At 40.1% G+C, this 23,075-nt stretch overlaps 2 protein-coding genes across 5 annotated transcripts in view; one reads left to right on the top strand and one right to left on the bottom strand.

Annotated features, from left to right (window-relative positions):
- Window positions 1-23,075, bottom strand: part of unc-13-4A — a 348,082-nt gene that overhangs the window by 181,692 nt on the left and 143,315 nt on the right. The window lies entirely within an intron of this gene.
- On the top strand, window positions 803-2,807 carry LOC135706446 (long form salivary protein D7L1-like). 3 transcript variants are annotated; one of them, XM_065228067.1, is made up of 6 exons: window positions 803-854; window positions 1,393-1,465; window positions 1,536-1,793; window positions 1,857-2,078; window positions 2,132-2,317; window positions 2,379-2,807. In XM_065228067.1, exons 2-6 carry the CDS (start codon window positions 1,412-1,414, stop codon window positions 2,664-2,666), a joined length of 1,008 nt encoding a protein of 335 aa, XP_065084139.1. In that variant the 5' UTR covers window positions 803-854; window positions 1,393-1,411; the 3' UTR covers window positions 2,667-2,807. The 3 variants fall into 3 exon arrangements, with proteins under 3 accessions (XP_065084139.1, XP_065084129.1, XP_065084143.1); XM_065228057.1 differs by lacking the exon at window positions 803-854 and having other exon boundaries at window positions 1,285-1,465; XM_065228071.1 differs by lacking the exon at window positions 803-854 and having other exon boundaries at window positions 1,414-1,465; window positions 1,515-1,793.

Raw genomic sequence — 23,075 nt, forward strand, 5'->3', positions numbered from 1 at the left:
TTTCAACGGTAGCTCACGTAGTTGTAATTTCCTTTCGTTCCCGATATGTGATGAAATAGATCGCGAACTGTGACTCGTGAACTACTTTCTTCGTAGCTCCTAAGCAACCGTTCAAGTTTGAATTACTGTTATAAGTAACGCCAGGGCTAGAAAGCACCTCAGAGCGGTAAGTGAACCCTACACGACAGTTTGTATTGACAATAATCGTATTGTCAATACATTTTATATTGACGTCAATACATCGTTATTGACAATATTTCTGTATTCACATCATCAATATTATTATCAATACTTGTAAGTATTGACAATATTTCTTACCGTGTGGGGTTAGCTTTAGAAAATCAACTTTGTGCATGCATTTCACAACACTCGACAAAGAGTGTGTGGTTCTCCCATTTACTTCGCACACTCTTTTCCAATTAATCTGTGAGAAAGTGATCCACACAATGAGCGGTACACTCCGTGCGGCGCAGGGAGCGAATATAATACAACAAGCGCTAATGTCTTTTTTGAATTATTTGCAGACTTTGCTTACCACGACTGAATGCATAGGAGATGAAGAAGAGCATAACGAAGACGAATTTTGTCTTTTTGCTGGGTTTCCCATTTGCAACCCTACACTGAGTGGCGCTCATCGCGTCGGAGCCGTGGGAGCGATGGCTACACATTGAGCTTTCGTTATTTCTGGGTGCGTGTCTGTCTTCTCTTCTCCGCTGCTCTACACTTGCGCAGGGTGAAAGACAAGCAAACTTTTTGTTTGCTTGATGCTCACTTTGTTTATTTCAGAAAATCAGTACATTGCGCACATTAAATGATCGGATGACAGCCCTGAGTAACGCAAAACAAGCGTTACAGTAAGTGAAAACCTTATAAATTTGTATTAAATATAACTAACTTAGAACAAACAATATTAGTTCCTCTCAATCTCAAACAAGAAAGTTCGCTCGGGAAATAACGCTTTGCGAAATTCGCATCGCAAAGCTCCCTAGCGAAAACATCTCGCATGCGATAGTGAACTTTGGGCGATGTTTCCAACACTAAGTTTCACTAATTGATTCTGAAACTATGGCCTAACTGTTTGACCGTTTATTAGAGCTTTTGATTTTTCCGGTTCTCCCGTCAAATTCCAGGGTTTTCCCCGGTTACTTTTGAAATTCTTGGCTTTCCCGACTCGCTGGCCACCCTGTAAAAAGAGCCCCTCATTTCGCAAAATATTTCACACTCATTCTGGCTCACATCGAACTCATAATTTCGTCGAGTTCAGCAGCCCCATCATCCGCTGCATCAATCGCATCCTCCGCTATCAATGTTTGTGATACCGAGCAATAAATAATTGCAGTTCGTATTCGTTCGTTGGCGTTCGCCATACATACTCGTACAATCACCATTCAGTTCTACGAAGCTTTGAATCATGTCACTGCTGCCGCTGCTTTTCTCCGGAACCAGTTCATCGTTATTACTGCTGGTAAGTATTATATAATCCCCCGCAGTTGGACGCAATTCAAGCTCGAAAGGATCTGTTCCTCCACTCCTAGACTGCTCTAACGATGGCCGTTGTTAGCGGGGAAGTGCCGGTGACACTCGATCCGGAGAAGACGTCATTTGCTTTTACGAGAAGTATCGAGTTGCATGCGAGCGGCGGGAATGATTCCGATCTACTTCTTCGAGGGGAGCGCATAGGCAACTGGACTAGGTGGGAGTTTGGAGAGGTTATAGATCAACCGACCGGATGCTTTGTTAGGGATTTGCTGACCAGATTAGAGTTGTTTGACGCTGCAGAGGGACGGTTTCGAGTGAGTTTGAGTTGGTGGAGGTAATATTAGCAAATCGGTATTTTGGATAGTGCGTCTTTTTAGGTGGAACAACTTCAGGTTCAGTTCAAGCAATATGAGAGTTTCCTAAATTGCACTCAGACTGAAGTGGATGACCTTTCTGCTCAGCTAGGACACTACGATAATTTGTGGGACTGCATTTCAGTGTTAAAAGCGTTCAGACAGGCTATATTGCCTTCAATCGATGTATTTAGGCAACTGTTTATTCTGGATCCCAGCACTTCTGCAGTCGTGTATTCCAGTTTGGTAAGCATTTTTACCATAAGAATGAAATTTATTTCGGGCGTGAATTTTTTTAGGGATCATCAATAAGGCAGCCGAACCAGTCAGTATTCGAATTTTGTGAAAAAAAGTTCTACCATAATAAAGTGGACGTTTGGTGTGCAGCGCGGAATTACAGTATTCCCAACGATGAGGATTTTCACAAACATATGGATTGCATTTTCAATATGTTGCGCTATTTCAACAGAAAAGGGGATCTTGATGTGAGTACGACTGATTGAAAATTGATTCAGCTCAGTGGCAAACATACCGTTGAATCTTTAGGTGACGGAGATTTGCCGAGATTTCCATCAAGTTGGCGTAATGCACCTGGATGATGGCATATCGGAAATTCTAAGGCTCTGTAGCGTTAATCCCGAAAGTAAGGCACTGTCGTACTATCGGTGTTTGTTGGAGAGTGATTATTTGGATCAATTCAAAGAGGCCTTGGATTATCGTGAGATTCGATCGAGTGACTATTGGTATGCGCTGGTGAACCCCGAGTCAATTTACGACAGGGATCAAGTGCAGCTCCAGATCAATACTGTTAATAATGAATATTGTAATAACTAATTGTCACTTACAAACAAACCGTTAAGTTAAATTCTATTGGATTGACTGTGTTATCAATCTATTGTACTTATGTTTATCAAAGCTCTCATGTCTAATGGAGTCGTAATTTAATCATATTTCCATAGACACTGTGAAATACAACGAAATAAAACGATGAACTGGAAAACAAACCAAATCCCTCCCTTACAAGCCCTTCTAAAGTACACACCAAACAAATGACATGAACATAATATGTAATTAAGGATTTATTGCATCCTCTGCTTATGTTTCTTCAACAGACTACTCAAGTTTTTTTAAAACGAATATTTTCATACAAAACCTTCACGAGATGATTTTGTTTGGGGAAACGAACTTTGAATGCTTTTCATCCTAATCTGTAACAGAATCTTACATTTCCCCTTTGGGTATATGAACCATTCCCTTTTTGCGTCTGGAAAACGAGCTGTCCAAGTTTTCAAATGAAATTAATTAATATTGTTCTTGTAATTATGGAGCTTCTTCCCATACACACACACACTCTCATATCTTTCAAAGCTCTTCTAAGCTATCCAGGCACTTGTTGCCAAGACATGCCTTCATCCGTACGGTTACACTGTGTGTGGCATGTTGCCATAGTTCTAATTATTTAATTGCCTGCTCAAAACCTGCTGCACCCGAGCAAATGCATGAACCTGGGACACACGATAGCGGCGCGCGGAAACGCTGGAAACTGTTGCATCAGAAATGGTTCTTCCCCGGCAGGCTGCTCGAATAACACATGACAATAGCACTGCCTGCTCTGATCCTTTTCAACTGTCTCAGTGTTACTATACTAGCGTACATCGTAGCATCCTACCGTGTCGTATTTCCCTTGCCAAAGGGCTTTAGTCGTTACTGCCACCAAATGGAGAGGCACATTAGGAAAAAGGCATTTGCATAATTTTCGGACAACATACCCCGTTCAGGAAACGTTCCACTCAATTTCCCACAGTGCTCGTTCTACCCCATAACAGTCCCATTCTATTTTAAATTGTGCTGTACCCCCCCCCCCTCCGGTGAATCCCCCAGGTGCATGGTCATGGAAGGCAACCTAGTTCAGGGAAATTTTGCTACTGGTGCTGAATGATGGTTATTGTTTGCTTTCATCTCCGCTGCAGCTAAAAGTGGTTGGTTACCATTCTCGGGCGGAAGAATGGGCAGTGCGGGAAGCCGCCAGTGTTTGACTTTGTTCTTTGTGGCAATGATTTTCTTTGGTTTGCCCTCTTGTTGCCCGGGGGCGCCTACACAGAGGGTGGAATATTAGCAACATCAGTGGAATCCGGTTTTTAGTTTTTAGTCCCTAGTGTAGGTAGTTGTGGCTATAGAGGGAGATAAAGGTTAATTTTCTTTTTAAAAATGCTAATTTTGGAAAATGGTCAGTCGGACTTACATTAACATATCATGTAAAATGAAGTGCTCCGAGATGGACACAAATGTTACTCTGGGCAAGGTGGAAAGCAGGTTTCGGAATAGGGGAACCCTCAATGATGATCTCCTAAAAATCATCTCAGAATTCCCGTAGGAAAGCATTATCAAGTTTGACCCATACAAACTTCAAAAGACCAGTGAAGTATGAGAGATCACAGCCAAATGATCTTTAAATTTTTGGCAGAATGATTACGATCTAATTAAGAATCTTTTGAGCGGGGTGGAGTACAATCGCTATTTTGAACCACCCTAAACGTATTTTGGGAATGGGGCCTTCGTGTAGAAGCCAGAAATGACTATATACAGATACTTTCAATGCTATATGCAAAACAATTCGAAAACAAAATTTATGGACTGTGGACATTCGTCAACCACTCCCCTCCTCTAATCTGTCCACGTGGTGCATGGACAGCTCCTTACAATATTGGTATTTTTGGAATGAGGTTATCGTGTCCCTTCCGAAAGTACACATAGTTATTGTAATTATTCTGCAAATCGGATGTCATCAACAATGGTTTCAAACCACTAAACTCACTCACCACTGCAATAACGGAGCTGCGTGCTGAGATCAAGCAGATACACTCAAAGTCAAATGTAAATTTTTCTCCAGCTGCCAATTGGCCCACAGTAACACAATGAAGGGCCAACAAAAGATCACTCGAGATTAGCGCAAGTGCACGACCCACAGAAAACTGTAGTGTAGGTAGTAAGCAGCCGTTAGGTAATGTCGTGTCGGTACCTGTCTTTAAGAACGAAGATCAGAAATTCTGGTTGTATCTCTCCAGAATTAGACAAGATGTTGCAGCTGAAGCTGTATCGGTTATGGTCAAAGCCAATCTCAATGTCGACAGTGATCCTACTGTGATAAAACTGATTCCGAAAGACAAGGATATCACAACTCTTGCATTTGTGTCCTTCAAAGTTGGTCTTGATCCATCGTTGAAATCTAAGGCTTTGGATCCAGAAACTTGGCCTTAGGGTGTTTGAAGATAACGGATCCCAAAAATTTCGGATTCCTTTGAAGTACCGGGAACCAATAACACCGTTGCTGCCAGTTCAAACATCTTTTCCAGCCACTCCTGTAATGGACTTGAGTTAATCTGCTTCGACCCGGGACGCACTAGCTTGAGCATTTCGGAAGCCCATGATCCCCCCATCACAGTCGAGCCATTCCTGCCAGCGTTCAACAGTCATTCTGGTCCTGCATTTGGGTATGGAGAAGGGGTTTTCCAATCCGTTACTACAGGCAAGTACGCATTCATTAATGAAAATGTTGTACCTGATACGTTCGACGTTTCCAGTCAACCACTTCACGCTCGTCTATCATCATCTGGATCAATCGTTACGGCTCCGGGATGCATGCCTGCAAGCCTCATGGAAGCCCCTAATTCCCTCATCACAGTCGAGCTATTGGAAGCGAGAAAATATGGTACCTGCAGAGCTGGTTGTCTATATAACAGGTTGCTATCTTTGCTTTAGGCTCTCGATCATTCTCTGCTTGATCGTCAAGCAGTTCAGTTCGGTGTTAGCTCGCTCTCTCGAGTTGTTTGAAAAGTTCATTGCGATAGTGTTCGTGTTCTCTCTTTCGCGGTTTGTCGTGCGTGTGTGTGTGCCCCGTAATGGGGAAGCATCGGTCGCGAAGCCCGGCGAAGGTCCAGAACCCCGGAGAAGGAAGCTCCGGTGTGCCTACCTCGAACAGGTTTGCTGTTCTCCCCATGGATGGGAATATCCAGCCTGCTGTGTTGGAAAAACGCAGTAAGAAGAGGAAGAAGAATCGAGGCCAGTCCGATGTCACTGCGACGAACAACAGCGATGTTGGAGATTTCGGTGACGCTGCCGAAACCGTGAATACTGCCGAAATGAGCACGGCAAAAGTGAAGCTACCTCCATTGGTAGTGAAAAATGCCCATCTTAATGTGCTCATTGCGGATCTATCGACGCTGGGTGTTAAAGCCGAATACAAGTTGGGCAGAGTCGGCACTAAAGTGATGCTCCGTACCAAAACGGAGTTTGACGTGGTCGTCGCCCACCTGAGGACTTCCAAGGTGGAATTCTTTACCCACGACATTCCCGGTGAGAAGCCGTTCAAGGTCGTCATCAGGGGCCTACCAAACTTCGACCCGAAGTTTATCGAATCAGAAATCAGGGACCGGTACAAGCTGGCCCCAAGTGCCGTGTATCGAATGACAAGAAGAGACGAGAATGTGAAGGCGTATCCGGATAGCCTTTTCCTGGTACACTTCCAGAAGGGAACGGTGACGCTCAACGCACTGAAAGCCATCCGGTCCATCAATTCCATCATCGTTCGCTGGGAGCCATACCGTGGCGGCCATCGCGATGTGACTCAGTGCCAGCGGTGTCTGAACTTCGGACACGGTACCCACAACTGCAACATTAAGCCACGCTGCGGAAATTGCGCTCAAGACCATGCCACCTCCGAATGTGCTGCGGATGAAGCTGTGGCGTCCAAATGCGCCAACTGTGGTGGTGCTCACCAAGGATCCAACAAGCAGTGCCCTAAACGCGAGGATTTCAAGCGCATCCGAAATCAAGCGTCCACCAACAATCAACCAGCACGAAGGAAGGATAAGGCCCCGGCTTTCAGGACAGAGGACTTTCCACCTCTTCGTGGACAAGCGAATCCCAGGGTGCGATCCGCGCCCCCTCAAGAAACGTCTGGATCTTCTGCTGGACAAAGCTCTCCATCCCCCCCTGGATTCTGGAGGCAACCAACAGCTCAAACAAACAATCCCGATCTGTTCTCAGCAGACGAACTGATGGAGATTTTTATCAACATGACCGGTGCTCTACGTAAGTGCCGCAATAAGCCCGAACAGATCCAGGTGCTCGGTAAGTTAATCATCCAATATGGTGTCTAAACCGCTAACCATCGCTACCTGGAACGCTTGCTCTGTAAGAGCAAAACAGATTGAGCTTGCCGACTTCCTCCGCAAGCATAGCATCGACGTGGGTCTTCTAACCGAAACCCACCTAAAGTTCGGTGACAGCTTCTGGTTGCCTGACCACAACATTATCCGGCTTGATCGCACCAGCTCCAGGGGGGGTGGTGTAGCGGTCATCGTCAGAAAGGGAATCAAGTTTTGCACTCTGCCCCACATCCGCACTTCTATCATCGAGGCCATTAGTGTGGAGGTGGAATCACCAACTGGAAACGTCCGGTTCATCGCTGTTTACTGCCCACGCCAGTGTACCGCAAGCAACGGATTAGGAATCCAATTCAAGAAGGACCTGACCGCCATCACCCGTACTAGCTCCCGATTCATCGTTGGGGGCGACCTGAACGCCCGCCATGAAGCTTGGCGGAACTACCAGAGGAATCGAAACGGATGTCTATTGTTCGACCACGCACAACATGGACTGTACACAGTGCAATTTCCGGACGAGCCAACTTTCATCTCTCCAGCGGGAAATCCCTCCACGCTAGACTTTTTCCTGTCAAACATCGGACTATCCAAGCCGGAGGCGCACAACGATCTCAGCTCCGACCCCCAACCGGTGGTGACTGAAGTCGGTGTCAACGTGGTTCCTGCTAGAAGCTGCCTGCGTAAAGACTACCACCATGTCAACTGGGTGCAGTACGGACGAATGGTGGACAGCAACATCGATGAAAATCCACTACTCGACACCGTAGATGACATCGACCGGGCGTTGGAAGGACTCCAACAGGCCATATCCGAGGCTGACGAGACATGCGTTCGACAAGTTCCTGTGAGGGGTAAGTTTGTTGCTATTGATTCCCACACCCAATTATTGATTCGATTGAGAAATGTGCGTAGACGCCAGTTTCAGAGGACTGGAGATCTGGGCAAAAAACGTGAAATGGCCGATCTGAACAGGCAGATTGCTTCCAGAATGGACTCACTCCGAAATGAAAGTTTCGGGCGTGTTGTCCAGAATCTGGACGACCGCTCCAGACCATTCTGGAAGGTAGCCAAGGTCCTGAAAAATCATCCCAAACCCGTTCCACCTCTCAAAGTCGAAAATGATGACGATCGGCTTTTAATTACCCCACAGGAGAAAGCAAATGCGATCGGCAAACATGTCGCTTCATCGCATTTGCTTGGCTCGACTATCCATAGTCCGCTCGATGATCAGGTTGCGCAATGCGTTCAAAACCTAGATGCCTCCCCTTGTGTCGTGCCTCCGGCGGATATGATTACAGTACAACAAATTTGCTCAGCGCTGAAATGCACCAAGAACATGAAGGCTCCCGGGTTTGACGGTATATTCAACTTGATCTTGAAGAGACTCAGCATGAAAGTGCAGTCTCTTCTAACCGCTATCTTCAACAGATGCTTGGAACTGCACTACTTTCCAAGCATCTGGAAAGTAGCAAAAATCATACCAATCCGCAAGCCCGGTAAGGATCCAACATTGCCTTCAAGCTACAGACCAATCAGCCTCCTTTCAGCGCTGAGCAAATTGTTCGAGAAACTCATTCTCAATCGTTTGCTCAAGTTTGTCGAGGAAAATAACATTCTCCTTCCGGAACAGTTTGGTTTCAGAAAGGGGCATTCCACCAATCACCAGCTAGTACGGGTGATGAATAACATCCGAAGTAACAAAGCTGTATCCAAGTCCACAGCCATGGCCTTGTTAGACGTTGAAAAGGCGTTTGACAATGTTTGGCATGATGGACTTGTGTACAAGCTTTGTAACTTCAACTTTCCTTTACATCTTATTAAAATCACCCGTAACTACCTCCAGCAAAGGTCGTTTAAGGTATCGTTGAATGGTTGTCTCTCAGACACGTTTTCGATCCCAGCAGGAGTCCCGCAAGGTAGTCTGCTGGGCCCCTTGCTTTATAGCATTTACACTTCCGACATTCCTCCCCTCGGTGATGGTTGCGTGTTTTTCCTGTTCGCAGATGATACCGCAATAGCCGTCAAAGGAAGGATGCCTCGCGAAATAACGAACAAACTTCAACGATGCCTTAACGCCTTTGCTGATTATGCCACCACGTGGAAAATCAAAATCAATGCCACCAAAACACAAGCGATCATGTTCCTCCATCGGCAATCGCCCAAACTGAAACCGGCTCCATCTTGTACTGTAATCATGGATGGCACAAGGGTTGAGTGGTCCGCCGAAGTAACCTATCTCGGGATGTTGTTCGATGAAAAGCTCCTCTTCCGTTCGCATGTAGAGAAAACAGTAGTCAAGTGTTCTGCCTTGGTTAGGTGTCTGTGTCCGCTGATTTGCCGCAGATCCCGCCTCTCAAGGGTGAACAAACTGGCCGTCTACAAACAAATCATAGCACCTGCGATCCTCTACGCAGCTCCGGTGTGGGAATCATGTGCACAGACTCACAGGAACAAAATCCAGGTCGCTCAGAATAGAGTGCTGAGGATGGTACTTGATCGTCCTTTTGACACTAGAATAACAAATTTACACGAAGAGGCAGGTATTGCCAAAATAGATTCCAGAATTAACGAAATTAAGACTAAATTTTCACAAAAATGTAATTTATCAGAACATGCTTTGATAAGCAATTTGTATATAGTAGATTAGGTGTATATAGTAGTTGTAGGTTAGTTGTAGTTGTAAATAGTAGTTATAAGTAGTCTTCTTTTTCAAATTTTCAAGCAAACCAATCCCACCAAGGTGGTCATTCTCTAAAACAGGCCTGATAGGACTAGGAACTGTAATTAATAATAATTGAAATTTCACAGGAACTAAAGTTGAAAAGACGCATCTGTGTCACTTGATAAGTTATACATGTAAACCACACAAATTCAAGAGATATAGATCATTTAAATGCTAAAAAAAAAAAAATGCTTTAGGCTCAGTTTCGATTCACCCGTTCAACGAGAAACAAGAGTTAAGTGCTCGGTAAAGGAGGCACCAAGCGTCATCGGAAGGTTCTAGGTGGAAATCAAGGGTACTGCCAAGCCCGCCATTCGTCGTCTGGTTCAACGTGGTTATGTCAAGCGTCTCCGGTCTGATCATCGAGGAAACCCGAAATGTGCTGAAAATATGCGCGATGCCGTCACCTATACTAAACACGCCAAGCGCAAAACCGGCCATGGATGTCGTCAACGATTAAAACTTATCACTAACGTAACAAAACAGCCCTTTTCAGGGCCACTAAGTTCATTTCAGTAAAGAGTTAGAATATAATATATAAAGAGTACCTCATAATTCACCCATTCAATTGGGTTCTTTAAGGGTATTGAGGAAATGCATATTCGTAATCTGCATTAAAATCATCATTTCATCAATTTTGGTACACTGTAACTATTTTAAATAAGTACGATTACATTTGCAAAATTCACCTTATAAGCGCCCCTCTGAGTCACTTTGTATGGGAGCGAGCTGTCAGTTTCAAACAGTGAAGTTATTATTTTGCTTTAAATCTTGATTTAAAAATCGAGATGAAAGTGTGGGGGTTCGAACAAATATCGCTGTGCTCAGAAAACGGAGCTTTTTCAGATGATACATAAAAACCGATAAATTTTTCAAAATTTAAGAACCCAATTGTCACAAAATACATCAAAATGATTCAAAAATCAAATAATTTGTTCGGGAAATAAATTATGTTCATATGTGTATCGGTATCGGTGAATTAAATTTTTTTTCGTTTCACTTTCATCAACTGAGAAATTCTCATCGTATGCATTTTCCTGCTGCGCGACATCTTCGAAAACGTCCGAACCGTAAATAACTACAGATTACAGTGAGTACAAAATAGGATTGGGCGATCTTCAGAGAAAGATCGATCTTGACGGATCGATCTTATATTTGACTCTAGAATCGATCCACTGATTAAATCAGTACCAAAGAATCGATCTTTGATAGATCGATCTTATGGTTTTTATTTAAATTGACCTTTCTGACGTTTATAACTCGTACACATGCATAATCCCAAGTGCATAGTTTGCTATCCTTACTTTTGCTCTAGCCAAAAATTTTGGTTTGTTATTGTTATCCTCACTTTCGGACTATGTATACGCTTGTTTACGTTGGTACCCAAAGAAATTCTTTCAATTATTTGTATATTTAATTGAATGTTGTCGTAACGGTAAGGAGCAATGAGCACAGGAAAGAGGTAGCGAAAACCTTCAAATGTTGCTGTATTCATAAATATCGGAAACGCAAATAGTGACGCCATTGTAGAGAGCAATGCTGATGTTGACGTTATGTTCCTTAAATTTACCTCGCAGTCTGGGGTGAGAGTTAATCGATTTTTCGATGTAAATACAATTACAAATTTAACACCTATTGCTTTTTGAAGATCGAAAAGCGATCTTTTCGTGGACAAAGAATCGATCCGAAAAATCGAAAATCGGGATGAAAAAGATCGATCTTCCAAAGATCGATGCAATATAGCCCAATCCTAGTACAAAAGGAGAGGAGCCAGTGTCGCTAATTGATAGCAAACTACTCATGATGGGAGGAGCCTGTGTACTTTACCGGCGTGTTCAAAAAGAAAGGCATTCAAAATTTCATTTTTTGATTGTTTCCCAAACACAGACATCATAATCAAAGAGCATCTTGATTATATACTGCTGTATCATCGATGCCATCCACCATGCCTAAGGTGAATCATTCATCCAACATCGTGTCATGTTCTCGACCGTATTGCAGGGCCTCCATGTTGCCCAAGGCCTAACACTCCGAGGACAACATCAACCTCGGAAGGCACTTCATCAACCGTCAACTGGTTATACAAACCACCCAAAAACAATCGGCCCTTTTCAGGGCCACCACAACTTTCTACAAAAGAGTTGAGTTATGAAATTCTCTTAATTCCAAAACAATATCCGAAGCAACAAACTAGAAAATCGAACAAAAATTTCGTAGTCCTACGTCAACAATGCGGTTGTGTCATGTACACCACCCTCCAACTTTTTGAACGGTTTTGGAATCGGTGTACCGGTTCCGGAGATATGGCCGGAATAAGATCTGGTGAATATGGGCCTTCACGCTGGATTTAACGGAAAACGTATCAAAACCATCATGCGACACATCAAATTACTACAGAATTCAAAAATAAGATCAATGCAAGTCGTGTTAAGTGTTCCAGACCACATTGGACACACTTGGACATGTTCCGGGTACCCCGGGGAAGTTGCTTGAATATGAATTGAATTAAAACCCATTAAATCACATTAAAATACGATGATAAGGTGATTGGTAGCCTCACCAAATAGACTACACCCGGATATATTCCGGGTACCCCCAGGCAGTGGCGTAGCGTCACTGGATGACACGGGGGTGGGGGGCTTGGTCAATGATAATGACAATTAAATAAATAAACTTGAATAAGTAAGAAGGGTCTGATCACACCATAGGTGGATAAATTCGGGTTTTTTTCTTTGTGATCGCAATGAATTGACGAGTTGCCATTTGCGGTTTAGTGGAGTGCTGATTGCGGTTAAAAACATACTGGAGTGTGAATTTGTTTCGATGGCTAACTGTAATGAACTTGAACAAATCGCAGTTTGCATAAAGTCACAACTTCGTTCGCTTTACGTAGTTGCTATCTACCTTCCACCTAATTCAAATACCGAGTTATATACTGCTCATGCTAATGCAGTACAACTTGTTGCAGATCGTCTATCGGAGTCTAACATAATCTTGTCGGTTGGCGATTTCAATCTTCCTAATGATGATGATGGCATCTTGACGAGGACATTAATGGATTCATTCCTTTTGAATGTCTCTACTGATACTGAGATGAACTTTACAGAAGCAATGTTTGCCAACGGCTTGAGGCAGATTAACAGTTTCGTCAACACAAATGGCAGACTGCTGGACCTTGTATTTACCAATTTATCTGAATATCTTGATCTGATTGCACCGTCTTCTCCGCTGTTACCTGTAGATAACCATCACACACCAGTCATTTTACTACTTGACAAGAGTGACGCACCAATACTACTTGACGATCATGATCAATGTTTCAAATTTGACTATTCGGCATGCGACTTTGACTTGTTGAACTGTATTTTTATGGATATTGAGTGGGAACGATTATGGAATAATGGTACGGTAGATCAGATGCTATCAGCTTTTTACCAATCTCTCTCGGAAGTTATCAACCGTCATGTACCTCGAAAAAGACAAAAATCGATATCTGTTTTCAACCAACCGTGGTGGACTCCTGAGCTACGTAACCTTCGTAACAATGTTCGTAAGATGCGCAACCGATATTTCCTTACAAAAAATGGGCCCGACAAAGCTAGACTCTGCTTGCTGGTTCGCAGCATCTTAGAATATGCTTCCCCGGTTTGGTCTCCATTTTACGTTACGGATATCCTTGCGGTTGAAAGGATTCAGAAAAGTTTTATAAGGTTAGCCTTGCGTCAGCTCCACTGGAATGATCCTATCATTCTTCCCAGTTATCCAGACCGATGCAAGCTGATTGATTTGGAATCCCTCTCTCCCAAGCGTCTTAAATTGCAACGACTGTTTATCTTCGACCTCATAACAGACAACGTGGACTGTCCCGAACTACTGGAACTGATTCCGTGGAATACTCCTCCTCGACGATTCCGTAATTCATTTCACAGAACGAATTTTGGATTCAATAGTTGTTTTAATTCTTGTTTGCATGGTGAGCAAATAAATAAATAAATAAAATTACCGTCCTATATGCCGTTCCCATTCCTAAAGTATCCATATTATAAGGTATATGACGTTATTTCGCAAACAAGAAGTCGCCATAATGGATTCCAAAATGATGTTAAACATCAATTTCTGCTTTCTACACGTCCATCTCATTCCAAAAAATCATCATATTGTAAGGTGTGCGTTTTTCCGCAAACCAAATGTCACCATCTTGGATTTCAAAATAGCACCAGACGTCTATTACGGCCTCTAGTGTCTATTAGTCTTCTTCAATCCAAAAATAGCTATGTTTTAAGGTCTCTGTCTTTTTTTGCCACGTTGCGTCTCGCTTTTCCAGTAACTCCAGGTTTATAAGCAAACAACGGTTGAATGGATCGCTCCACCTGAGATGACGTAGAGCGAACCGGATGAATCATTGCTGAATAGCCTCAATGCGATGAATTTCCTTATGGTAATAAGGAGACCAGATGATGGACGAATACTCCAAGATAGGGCTTACAATTAAGCAATATAAAGCTTTTAGGCGTCCTTGAACTTTTTTCGTAGTTGCGATGAGGTTTTAGACAAAACGTATGTGACGTGATGCTTGAAGGTCAATTTTGTATTAACTATAATCCCCAAGTCCATGACTGTCGACTCGTGTTGTAAATTCACGCCTCCCAAAGCATGGCCAAAATAGAAGAGTGAGTGCTTGCGACATTCGTTTAATATGACACCATTCAGCGAAGGCCTTCAGTTGTTATTTCAGAAAAAACGCGTCTTGTGGTTGCCTAATCGTGTAGCAAAGCTTCTGGTCATCGGCATACGAGAGTTTTAGGCATTTGAAGATGAAATTGACGTCGTTCATATACAGCAAGAATAGAAACGGCCCCAAGTGACTTCCATGGGGAACAACAGACAAACCGGAAAGGAGGGCAAAACATGGTACTGGGTTCAATATGCAGGGTCTAGGTGGAGTCGGATTCCTGGCTTCGGTAATTGGCACTTAGTTTGTGGGTTGGACACCGACGGCAAATAAGCAATAAAAAACTATTCTTAATAGAGAGGACAATATATTCACAATTCTTCTTAACGTCTTAAATTACAAATTCAGATTATCCTCAGTATATTAGTTTTTGTTTGTTTTATTCCGATTTTTTTGATAAAAATGTTATGTAGGGGAATTACCGTATTCTCGGCAACCTAAGCAGCGACCTTCTTTCTATAGCCTTTTTCTCTAAGGAACGCACACATATGCAGTATTGGTTTGTTTACAATCTTTTGCTGCCAGCTGCTCTAACAATTTCAGTCGAAAGAATTGTCAAAAGCTGTTTTGAAACGCTTTTACAAAGCTCCAATCTTCTCTAGTGAGAGCGAGTATTGTCGGCAACCAGTTTTTCTTCGGCAACCGATCCATTTGAACTGCATGTAAATCTGTTGTTCTATTATCGGCAACTCGAAATCAGCTACAATTTGTAGTGCGTGTGTTTCATTTCAAGAAAACCTTGCTATATTGCTTTTTCTCAGTGGTAAAAATATAGTCAAATTGAAGCTGAACGCATAAAGAATCGTTTGCATGCATTCAGCGAAGTGTTTTCGTAAGAAAATCCAGTGAAAACAGTGTTTCAATTTGGGTTACCGAAAATAGTCTAGGATGCCGAAGCCGTCATTTCCCCTACCTGTCTGGAAAACAGCACAAAGCACAGACGAGTAACATCTGTGTGTTTGCACGATAAAAATAAAGAGACGTCCCAAGAAAGAACCAATAACATGAGGATATCTTAAGGGGGGAGTACACTTTGATTTTTCAAAAAAAAATGCATTTTTTTTGGCTTAAAATGTTCCTTGGGATGTATACTTTAATTTAGAAAAGACTCCAAGTCCACCAAAATATTCCTTACCGCTTTACGAAGCGATTTCCTAAAACATGTACCGGCGCGCTGAGAGAACAATTTTATCTTTAAACGCGTTTATCTCGAAACGGGATTTTTCAAACTGGCGTGGGAAATAACTCTAACCAGTTATCATCAAATTTGGATATCGCCTAGGTTTTCTTGTTCAGAATTAAATTTTGCTTAGAAATACGTATCCACATTTTCGAGTTTGTCAAAAATGGATTTTAAATCCACGATTTTGTAAGCATTCTTAGGGTGAAAAATGGACTTTTTTTTTCCTAAGGCCACAACTTTTGAAAAAGTTAATTTAAAAAAAATCGGAATACGTATTTCTAACCCAGATTTCATTACTAATAAGGATTTTTGTTCGATTTATGTTCCAGGATTACATGGAAAGGAGTATTTTCCCACGCCGTTTTCCGACTTCTGCGCGACCTGGTGTACCGGCCACGAGGAGACGCCAATCGAGTTAAAAAAAAATTCAAATTGTAGTTCGAAGGATGACTAATAAATGGGTTATAACATATTTGCCCTCCCTGAGTGTTTTATTGCTTAAAAAATTAACGAAAATGCCTTACTTTTTGGACGTTTAAAGTATACTACCCCCTTAATCAGATGTGATACCTTATTTTGGTTTGCTTGAGGTATAAAACCTTGTTTTGCCATTAGTCAGTTATCAAAATATTTTGTAACATATACAATTAATACCAAAATAACAAAAAGTGATCTATCAGTTTTGAGACAAGAACACCCAAAAGTGTTATTGGATTGGTATTAAAAGACCTGTTAAATAAAAAATTACATCTATGACGTTTGTAATCCACCTATACTATATTATTTATTAGTTCATTATTTTAGTAGAACCTTTTTGAGGTATTATTTTTGGTATTTTACCTCTTATGTAAGGCTCGTGAGTACCCTATTTAGGTTGCCAGTTATGCTGTTTCCATACCTGAATTTGTTATTCATGAGCTATTTTCTCCTGTCTGTCGGGTAATTCAGAAATAGGGAAAACTTGCAACTATATCTATTAATACTTATAATGCTATCTATCAAACACTATTTCTACTATTTCTTAGGAATTGTCCGCAGCATTCCCTAATCAATCTCGCCATGGACCATGGCCCATGGTATGTAGTTCAGATTTCCTTAGAATTATTATCACATTACTCTTGGAATTCCTGCCTGGATTTTGTTTTGGAGAATTTGTCAGAATTTTCTTGGATTGTGGTAAAAATCCCGAAGAATTAGAGAATTGTCCATTGAGTTCTTATGAGTAAATACCAATTTCAAAAATGGTTTTCTCTGAGATATCACTTCAGATATCAAAAAGCTCTCGTCGATGTTGTCCTTTTAATATTTCGCACAAAACGACGAGAGCTTTGTTTCCAATCTGAAGGGATGTCTATAAGAAAAGCATTTTTTTAAATTTTTGTTTACTCACTTGGTCACTTTCACCTTAAAAATTAACAAAAAGAACAATAACTTAAGTCTGTTACATTTCGCACATAAAGCGGTTTTGAAAGTTTGAATAATAGTTTTCTGTGCAAACTTTCATAAACTAATTGAACTAACAAAAAGTTGACAAATTTGACCAACAAATGTTGTTGTTTTTAAATATTCAAAAAATATTTATTTGATATTAAAGTTTAAAATACATTTTTTGTTTGATTTTTTACCCAAAACTACTTTTCCTTAAATTGATATTTTTTCTTTTGTTTCAGATATTTTTCAATTGGAAGTGACGTTTTCGAGTTATGATTTGTTGAGACATATCGAATACGCCATTTTGTTTTTTTTTGAAAGATACAAAATCGTCGAATTTCAGCTCAAATGTGGATGATTGACCATTACAAACAATGATGCAAAGTTTTATGCAAATTGAAGAAGGACGCGTCTGATCGATTCGTTATTTGGTGTGGAACAGCTTCAGTATGATAATCTATTTCAAAATCAGCAATTTCCTAGACGGACAGGATCTCGAAATATGCAGTACTGGCAATAATAAAGTAATCACCATAATTTTTTTGACGTTCGAAAAAAACTTCAATCTTTTGTAACTTTCCAGTATATGCATCAAAGCTTCTGAAATATTAGCAACTCGTTGAGCTTGATTGGCGAAGTTTGTACGAAGTTTGAGAAAAATTAGTGAAATGTTTCTTATTTGACCACGATTTTAGATGACATTGAGAAAGGGATGAACCCCCCAAACTGCCCGGATTTCCGCCCAATCAAAATGTATTGGGCTACACTGAAGAAGTGTGGAAAAATGGGTGCACGACGTTAGGCATAATTCCCGTTAGGCATAATAGACGATAGGCATAATTCATATTTAAAAGAAAAAGCACAAAACTTTTCATTCTTTCTGTCATTAGCTGTTATTTGCAAGCAATCTTAATCTTCTTTGTACATTCATAATTTTGGTTATTTTCAGATGAGAGCCAAATGCTTACCTGCGTTTTGAAATGTGCGTTTTATTTTATGATGGATCATTTGACCGAATCGCAAAATTTATCATTTTTTTTTCTCATTAGCTGTTCTTTAGGAATAATATTCGTCATCTTGTTGAACTACGAACGAATTAAAGCCTATGGATTTATTATTTTAAGATGTGATTGATATCACATTTAAGGGCGTAGTATGCTTTTTGAGTTGAGTCTTGAGTCATTAACCGAATGCCATCATGCTTAACGCCAGAAGGCCGAATGTGGTTGGATTGTTCGGGTTACTCCATGATGCCAATATTCTTGGAATAGTCTCTACTTGAATCAAAAGAATATCATTTTCTCCGTTTTATTTATCTATCTTGTAAATATTCCAAAGTAACAGAGTTCTGAAATTTCTTCAAGTCACAGATGCTTTGAAAAATTAGTAACGAGAGAGAGAGAAGGATTAGTATTTTCCATTTAATTCCACTACTTTATTTGCTTATCCTTGACAGATACGCGTATTTCGTCTACAATGTGCAGACTTCTTCAGTGTCTTGTACTAATACTCGACTCTAGTACAAGACACTGAAGAAGTCTGCACATTGTAGACGAAATACGCGTATCTGTCAAGGATAAGCAAATAAGGTAGTGGAATTAAATGGAAAATACTAATCCTTCTCTCTCTCATTATACAGGTATTCCACTAAGACGCCCACATTCATCAGGAACTTAGTAACGTAAAATTGGGTTTAGGAAGATTGATCTAAGCATGAGATCTCAATATAAGTTTCCAGTTCTAGAATCTTGTAATCATCAAACATTTGGTCATGATTTTTTATGTGTACAGAATGTTGAAAAGTTTCGTTTTGTCTGATAACTTGAAAATCCATGCATTCTGAATTATTTCTCAATTTTCAAAATTTTAGACTTCAAGGATTCATGGCCTCAATTTCCTAGCTAAATGTTTGATTATTTAAATCATAAAAAAGTATTCAAGCTTCAAAAGCTTTGACTTAAAAAGTTATCAAAACTTGGAGACTTGTAAATATTTGTAGATTGAGGCTATCCACAAACTACACAGATAGTTAAAGGTGATGACATGTGTTTGTTTAAAGTTTCAACAATTAGTATGTGGACAACCCCGTTCTGCTAGGATTTATAAATTCTAATTTTAAGTTGGTAATGTATTAATGGAGGAAATGGCCTCTCAGATACCTCTATCGACAACTATTGAACCAACAGATATCATAAGCTAGATGTTGAAGAAGGCTGTGATAATCATAATGCAAGCGGAATTTCCAGATCCCAGTTTGAAGTTGCAGAATGTTTATGAAAAACATACTTAACAGCATGAGTTTTTATGCCTATCGTCCATTATGCCTAACGTTGGTATGCCTATCGTCCATTATGTCTACCTTTTTTATGCCCAATGGGGTACACTCCGGAAAAATGGCTAAGGATGCTATTTGAATGGCCAGATACTGGAAAAATGCAGGTCAACCTCGCCACCAGTAGCTTGTGCAGAAGTTCATGGCACGTATCAAGCCCAAAGCTTGAATTTTCATTCGAGAGGAATAAAAATGACAAAACCCATAATGTATCTTTAAACTACAATACATATATAACGTTTTCTTCTAATAACGTTTTGTTCTAAACCAAACAAAGTCTGAGATACATCCGATTGAAAGCGTACCGATTCTACACACTTTGAAATTATCGCCGACTTCGGTAATTTTTACCGAAATCTGAACAGCTGAACTTTTCGGTAAAATTTATGCAATTCAATTCAATTGCTTTTCTGCTACTTTGAAACTAATAGCGAATTCGTTTATTATTCAGTTCCAACCTGGATCGGGTATCAAGATTGGGTCTGCTTGTTTTCTGACAAACGTCAGTTTGCTCGTTTGTTTTTATAACCTAGCTCAGGTTGAGGTTCACACTGACAAAAAGTTTGGTTTCGCACTGGGTTGGAACTGGTGTTAACCCCGATAATAAACGAATTCGCTATAAATCTCCACTTAAAAGACAAGATTTGATTATTTAAACAAGGTTGAACATGTTTTGTTATTATTTTAAAATTCAATGGCCTTTAAAATAAAGGTCAAAGTTTTACCGAACGTTCAGCTGTTCTGATTTCGGTAAAATTTACCGAAAAAAGAAACAAAATCTTAGTGTGTAAATTGGCAGGACTTTAGGTCGTTCTGATATTATTTAGAGATAGTGAAGACTTTTTGGTGTTTTGACGTTTTTAACATTATTTTAGTGCACAGTGGTCCAGAAGGGTGAATTTCAGGGAAAAAATAAAAAGTGCATGAAGATGAAGTTTTATAAATTTAGTGTCTTTAGAGAACTTTTTAGCTGAAAAAAGGCGCATCTGATGAAGGGGTCGTCCATAAATTATACTCATTAGGACGCCACTTGAACATTTGGTACTTTCTTGACTGACAATTTTCGACCTTGAATTGTTCTAAAACAGTGTAAAACTCCTCAATTCCATAAACTTATCTGAAAACACAAATTTGCGAGCATATTATTTTCATTGAGCATTAAACAGTAACACCATGTCAAAGTTGACATTTTTCTTTGGGAATCCTCTTACTATTATTGTTTATTTACAGGCTTGGAAAAATAGCACAGTCTTGAGTCAGTGGTGCCGTTTTATGTAATTAAAAACTTCTCCAAACATTCAATGTTTTAAAAACTTAAATGGATGTGTTACTAAAGAAATACTGATTTTAAAGCAATAATTGCACTGAAAATCTCAATACTTGATAAACTCCTATGCAGTAACTAACAATTGCCCCTCCACTCTCATGTTCATCCAAATATTTAGAATCTCATCACGGTATTAGTTTTTCGAAAATATTTGCCCCATTTTGAGGTTTGACTTACATCATGTTTTGAAGAAATAAACCCATGTATCTTTTGTGGATTACTAGATAGCGTATTGCTGTCTTTTAAAAATTTTTGTTTTTATTAAATAAAATAACTTTCTTGAAAAGTTTAAGCCAAAAAATCGATTTTAATGGGGCTCCCATATATAATGCTTAATTTCTCAACGAAATGAATATGCTCGCAAATTTGTGTCTTCAGATAAGTTTATGGAATTGAGGAGTTCTACAATGTGGTAGAACATTTCAATATCGAAAATCGTCAGTCAAGAAAGACAGAGTTATCAAGTGGCATCCCAATGAGTATAATTTATTGACGACCCCTTCATCAGATGTGCCTTGTTTAAACTGAGAACTTCTCTGAAGACACTAAATTAATTAAATTTCATCTTCATGCACTTTTTTTTTTCCTGAAAATTGCTCTTCTGGACCACTGCTTTCGAAATTATTTTGAGGATGTTCAGGACTTTTTAAAAGCTATTTAAGCGTTGTGAGCCCTTTTACTCGATTTAATGCCTTTTGTTTTGGTTTATATGGTCATTCTGGCGTTGAAGGCAGGTCTCAAGTTGTTTTTTTTTACTTTTTGGGATAGTTTTCATGCGTTTAAATACCTCTTTCAGTATTTTCAGGACATTTTCACAATTTGTTGTTTCTAGCTAATTTATCTTTCTACACATTTTTTGGGTTGTTTTGGCGTTTCAAACCGTTAAAATGCCAAGATTTTTTTTTGCGTTTTAAAGCCATTTTGGAGGGGTACACGACGTTAGGCATACGGTCGTTAGGCATACAGACGGTAGGCATACGGACGTAAGGCACAATATACGATAGGCATAATGGACGTTGGGCATAAAGGACGTTAGGCACAATGGACGTTAGGCATAATCTACCCGATGAATTCCAGAAGGATGATAATGGGGACCGTCTATTGATTGCTGACTTCGGTGACAATAATGAAAGAGCCATAAAAAGCCATTTTGGAATTCATGAAAACTTGCGACGTCTTGGACAGGCACAGTATTGGGTTACAGATGGTACGTTTGCCACAGTTCCTTGTTTGTTTCGGCAACTCATCACTGTTCATGGAAGTATCGCTCCCTCACATCAGCAGACGGTTCCGCTAGTATTCATTCTGATGACAACAAAAACAGAATCGTTGTATCGAAAACTATGGCAGGAAATTCTGGAAGCAGCAGGTATGTTTTTTTTGTTATTGAATGGAAAACCACAGAATTCACCATTCTTCATTTCATGAGCTGTTCTTTGGCATCATATTTTATTCAACCTTAGCTGTTTTTTTGTTATTGAATGAAAAATCACAGAATTCACCATTCTTTATTTCATGAGCTGTTCTTTGAGGAAAACCTTTTCTTCGTTGACAATTGCAATATGCGTGTAAGAATATATTACAACAAATGTGTGATTTTTTTTATTTCTAGATGCGATTGATTTCAAGATATAGTTCAAAACTATGCTGAGTTTTCATTGCCAGATTACATAACCGCTATCGCTACTAATCTTGGATCTAAGTAAATATGTAGGTACGTCACTTATGATATGATAAATAATGGATCCCAAACGGTGCTTATTAAATATACTATGTTTGTTTAACTTGTATCATTTTTTATTCAACGCTTAGCCTAATTTAAGCATTGTTATCATGCTCCTAACAGGTTTTTAGAGTTGCACAGCAGCAAGGTATTTATGCCTAACGTCCATTATGCCTAACGTATATTATGCCTAACGTCAATTATGCCTAATGACTTTATGCCTAACGTCCATTATGCCTAACGTCAGTATGCCTAACGTCCATTATGCCTAACGTCCGTATGCCTAACGTCCGTATGCCTAATGGGGTACACTCATTTTGAAGCTTTTAAGATCATTTTGGCCTTGAACATCTGCATTTAATATTGGTGGATCGGAAACTTATAAACCGCTGGTCTAGTTCATTGTCTATGTAGATTGTAATAGAAATCAATGGAATCGTTTGTCATATTACCACATGTTTCATGTTAAAAAACTGTGAAACTCGTGCGTCTTGTGGTAGACTTATACAATCAAAACTGAAAGGTAAGTAGAATGTGAGTAGAAGATTCAAAACTACACAGCTAAAAAAAAGTAGTGTAAATTTCCGTTACTATGATGCACATAAATGGAGCGACATATATAATACAA

The sequence above is a fragment of the Ochlerotatus camptorhynchus genome, unplaced genomic scaffold, assembly GCF_037179485.1.
Source record: "Ochlerotatus camptorhynchus isolate MF236.1 unplaced genomic scaffold, CSIRO-AGI_Acam_v1.1 ptg000023l, whole genome shotgun sequence".
NCBI lineage: Eukaryota > Metazoa > Arthropoda > Insecta > Diptera > Culicidae > Ochlerotatus > Ochlerotatus camptorhynchus.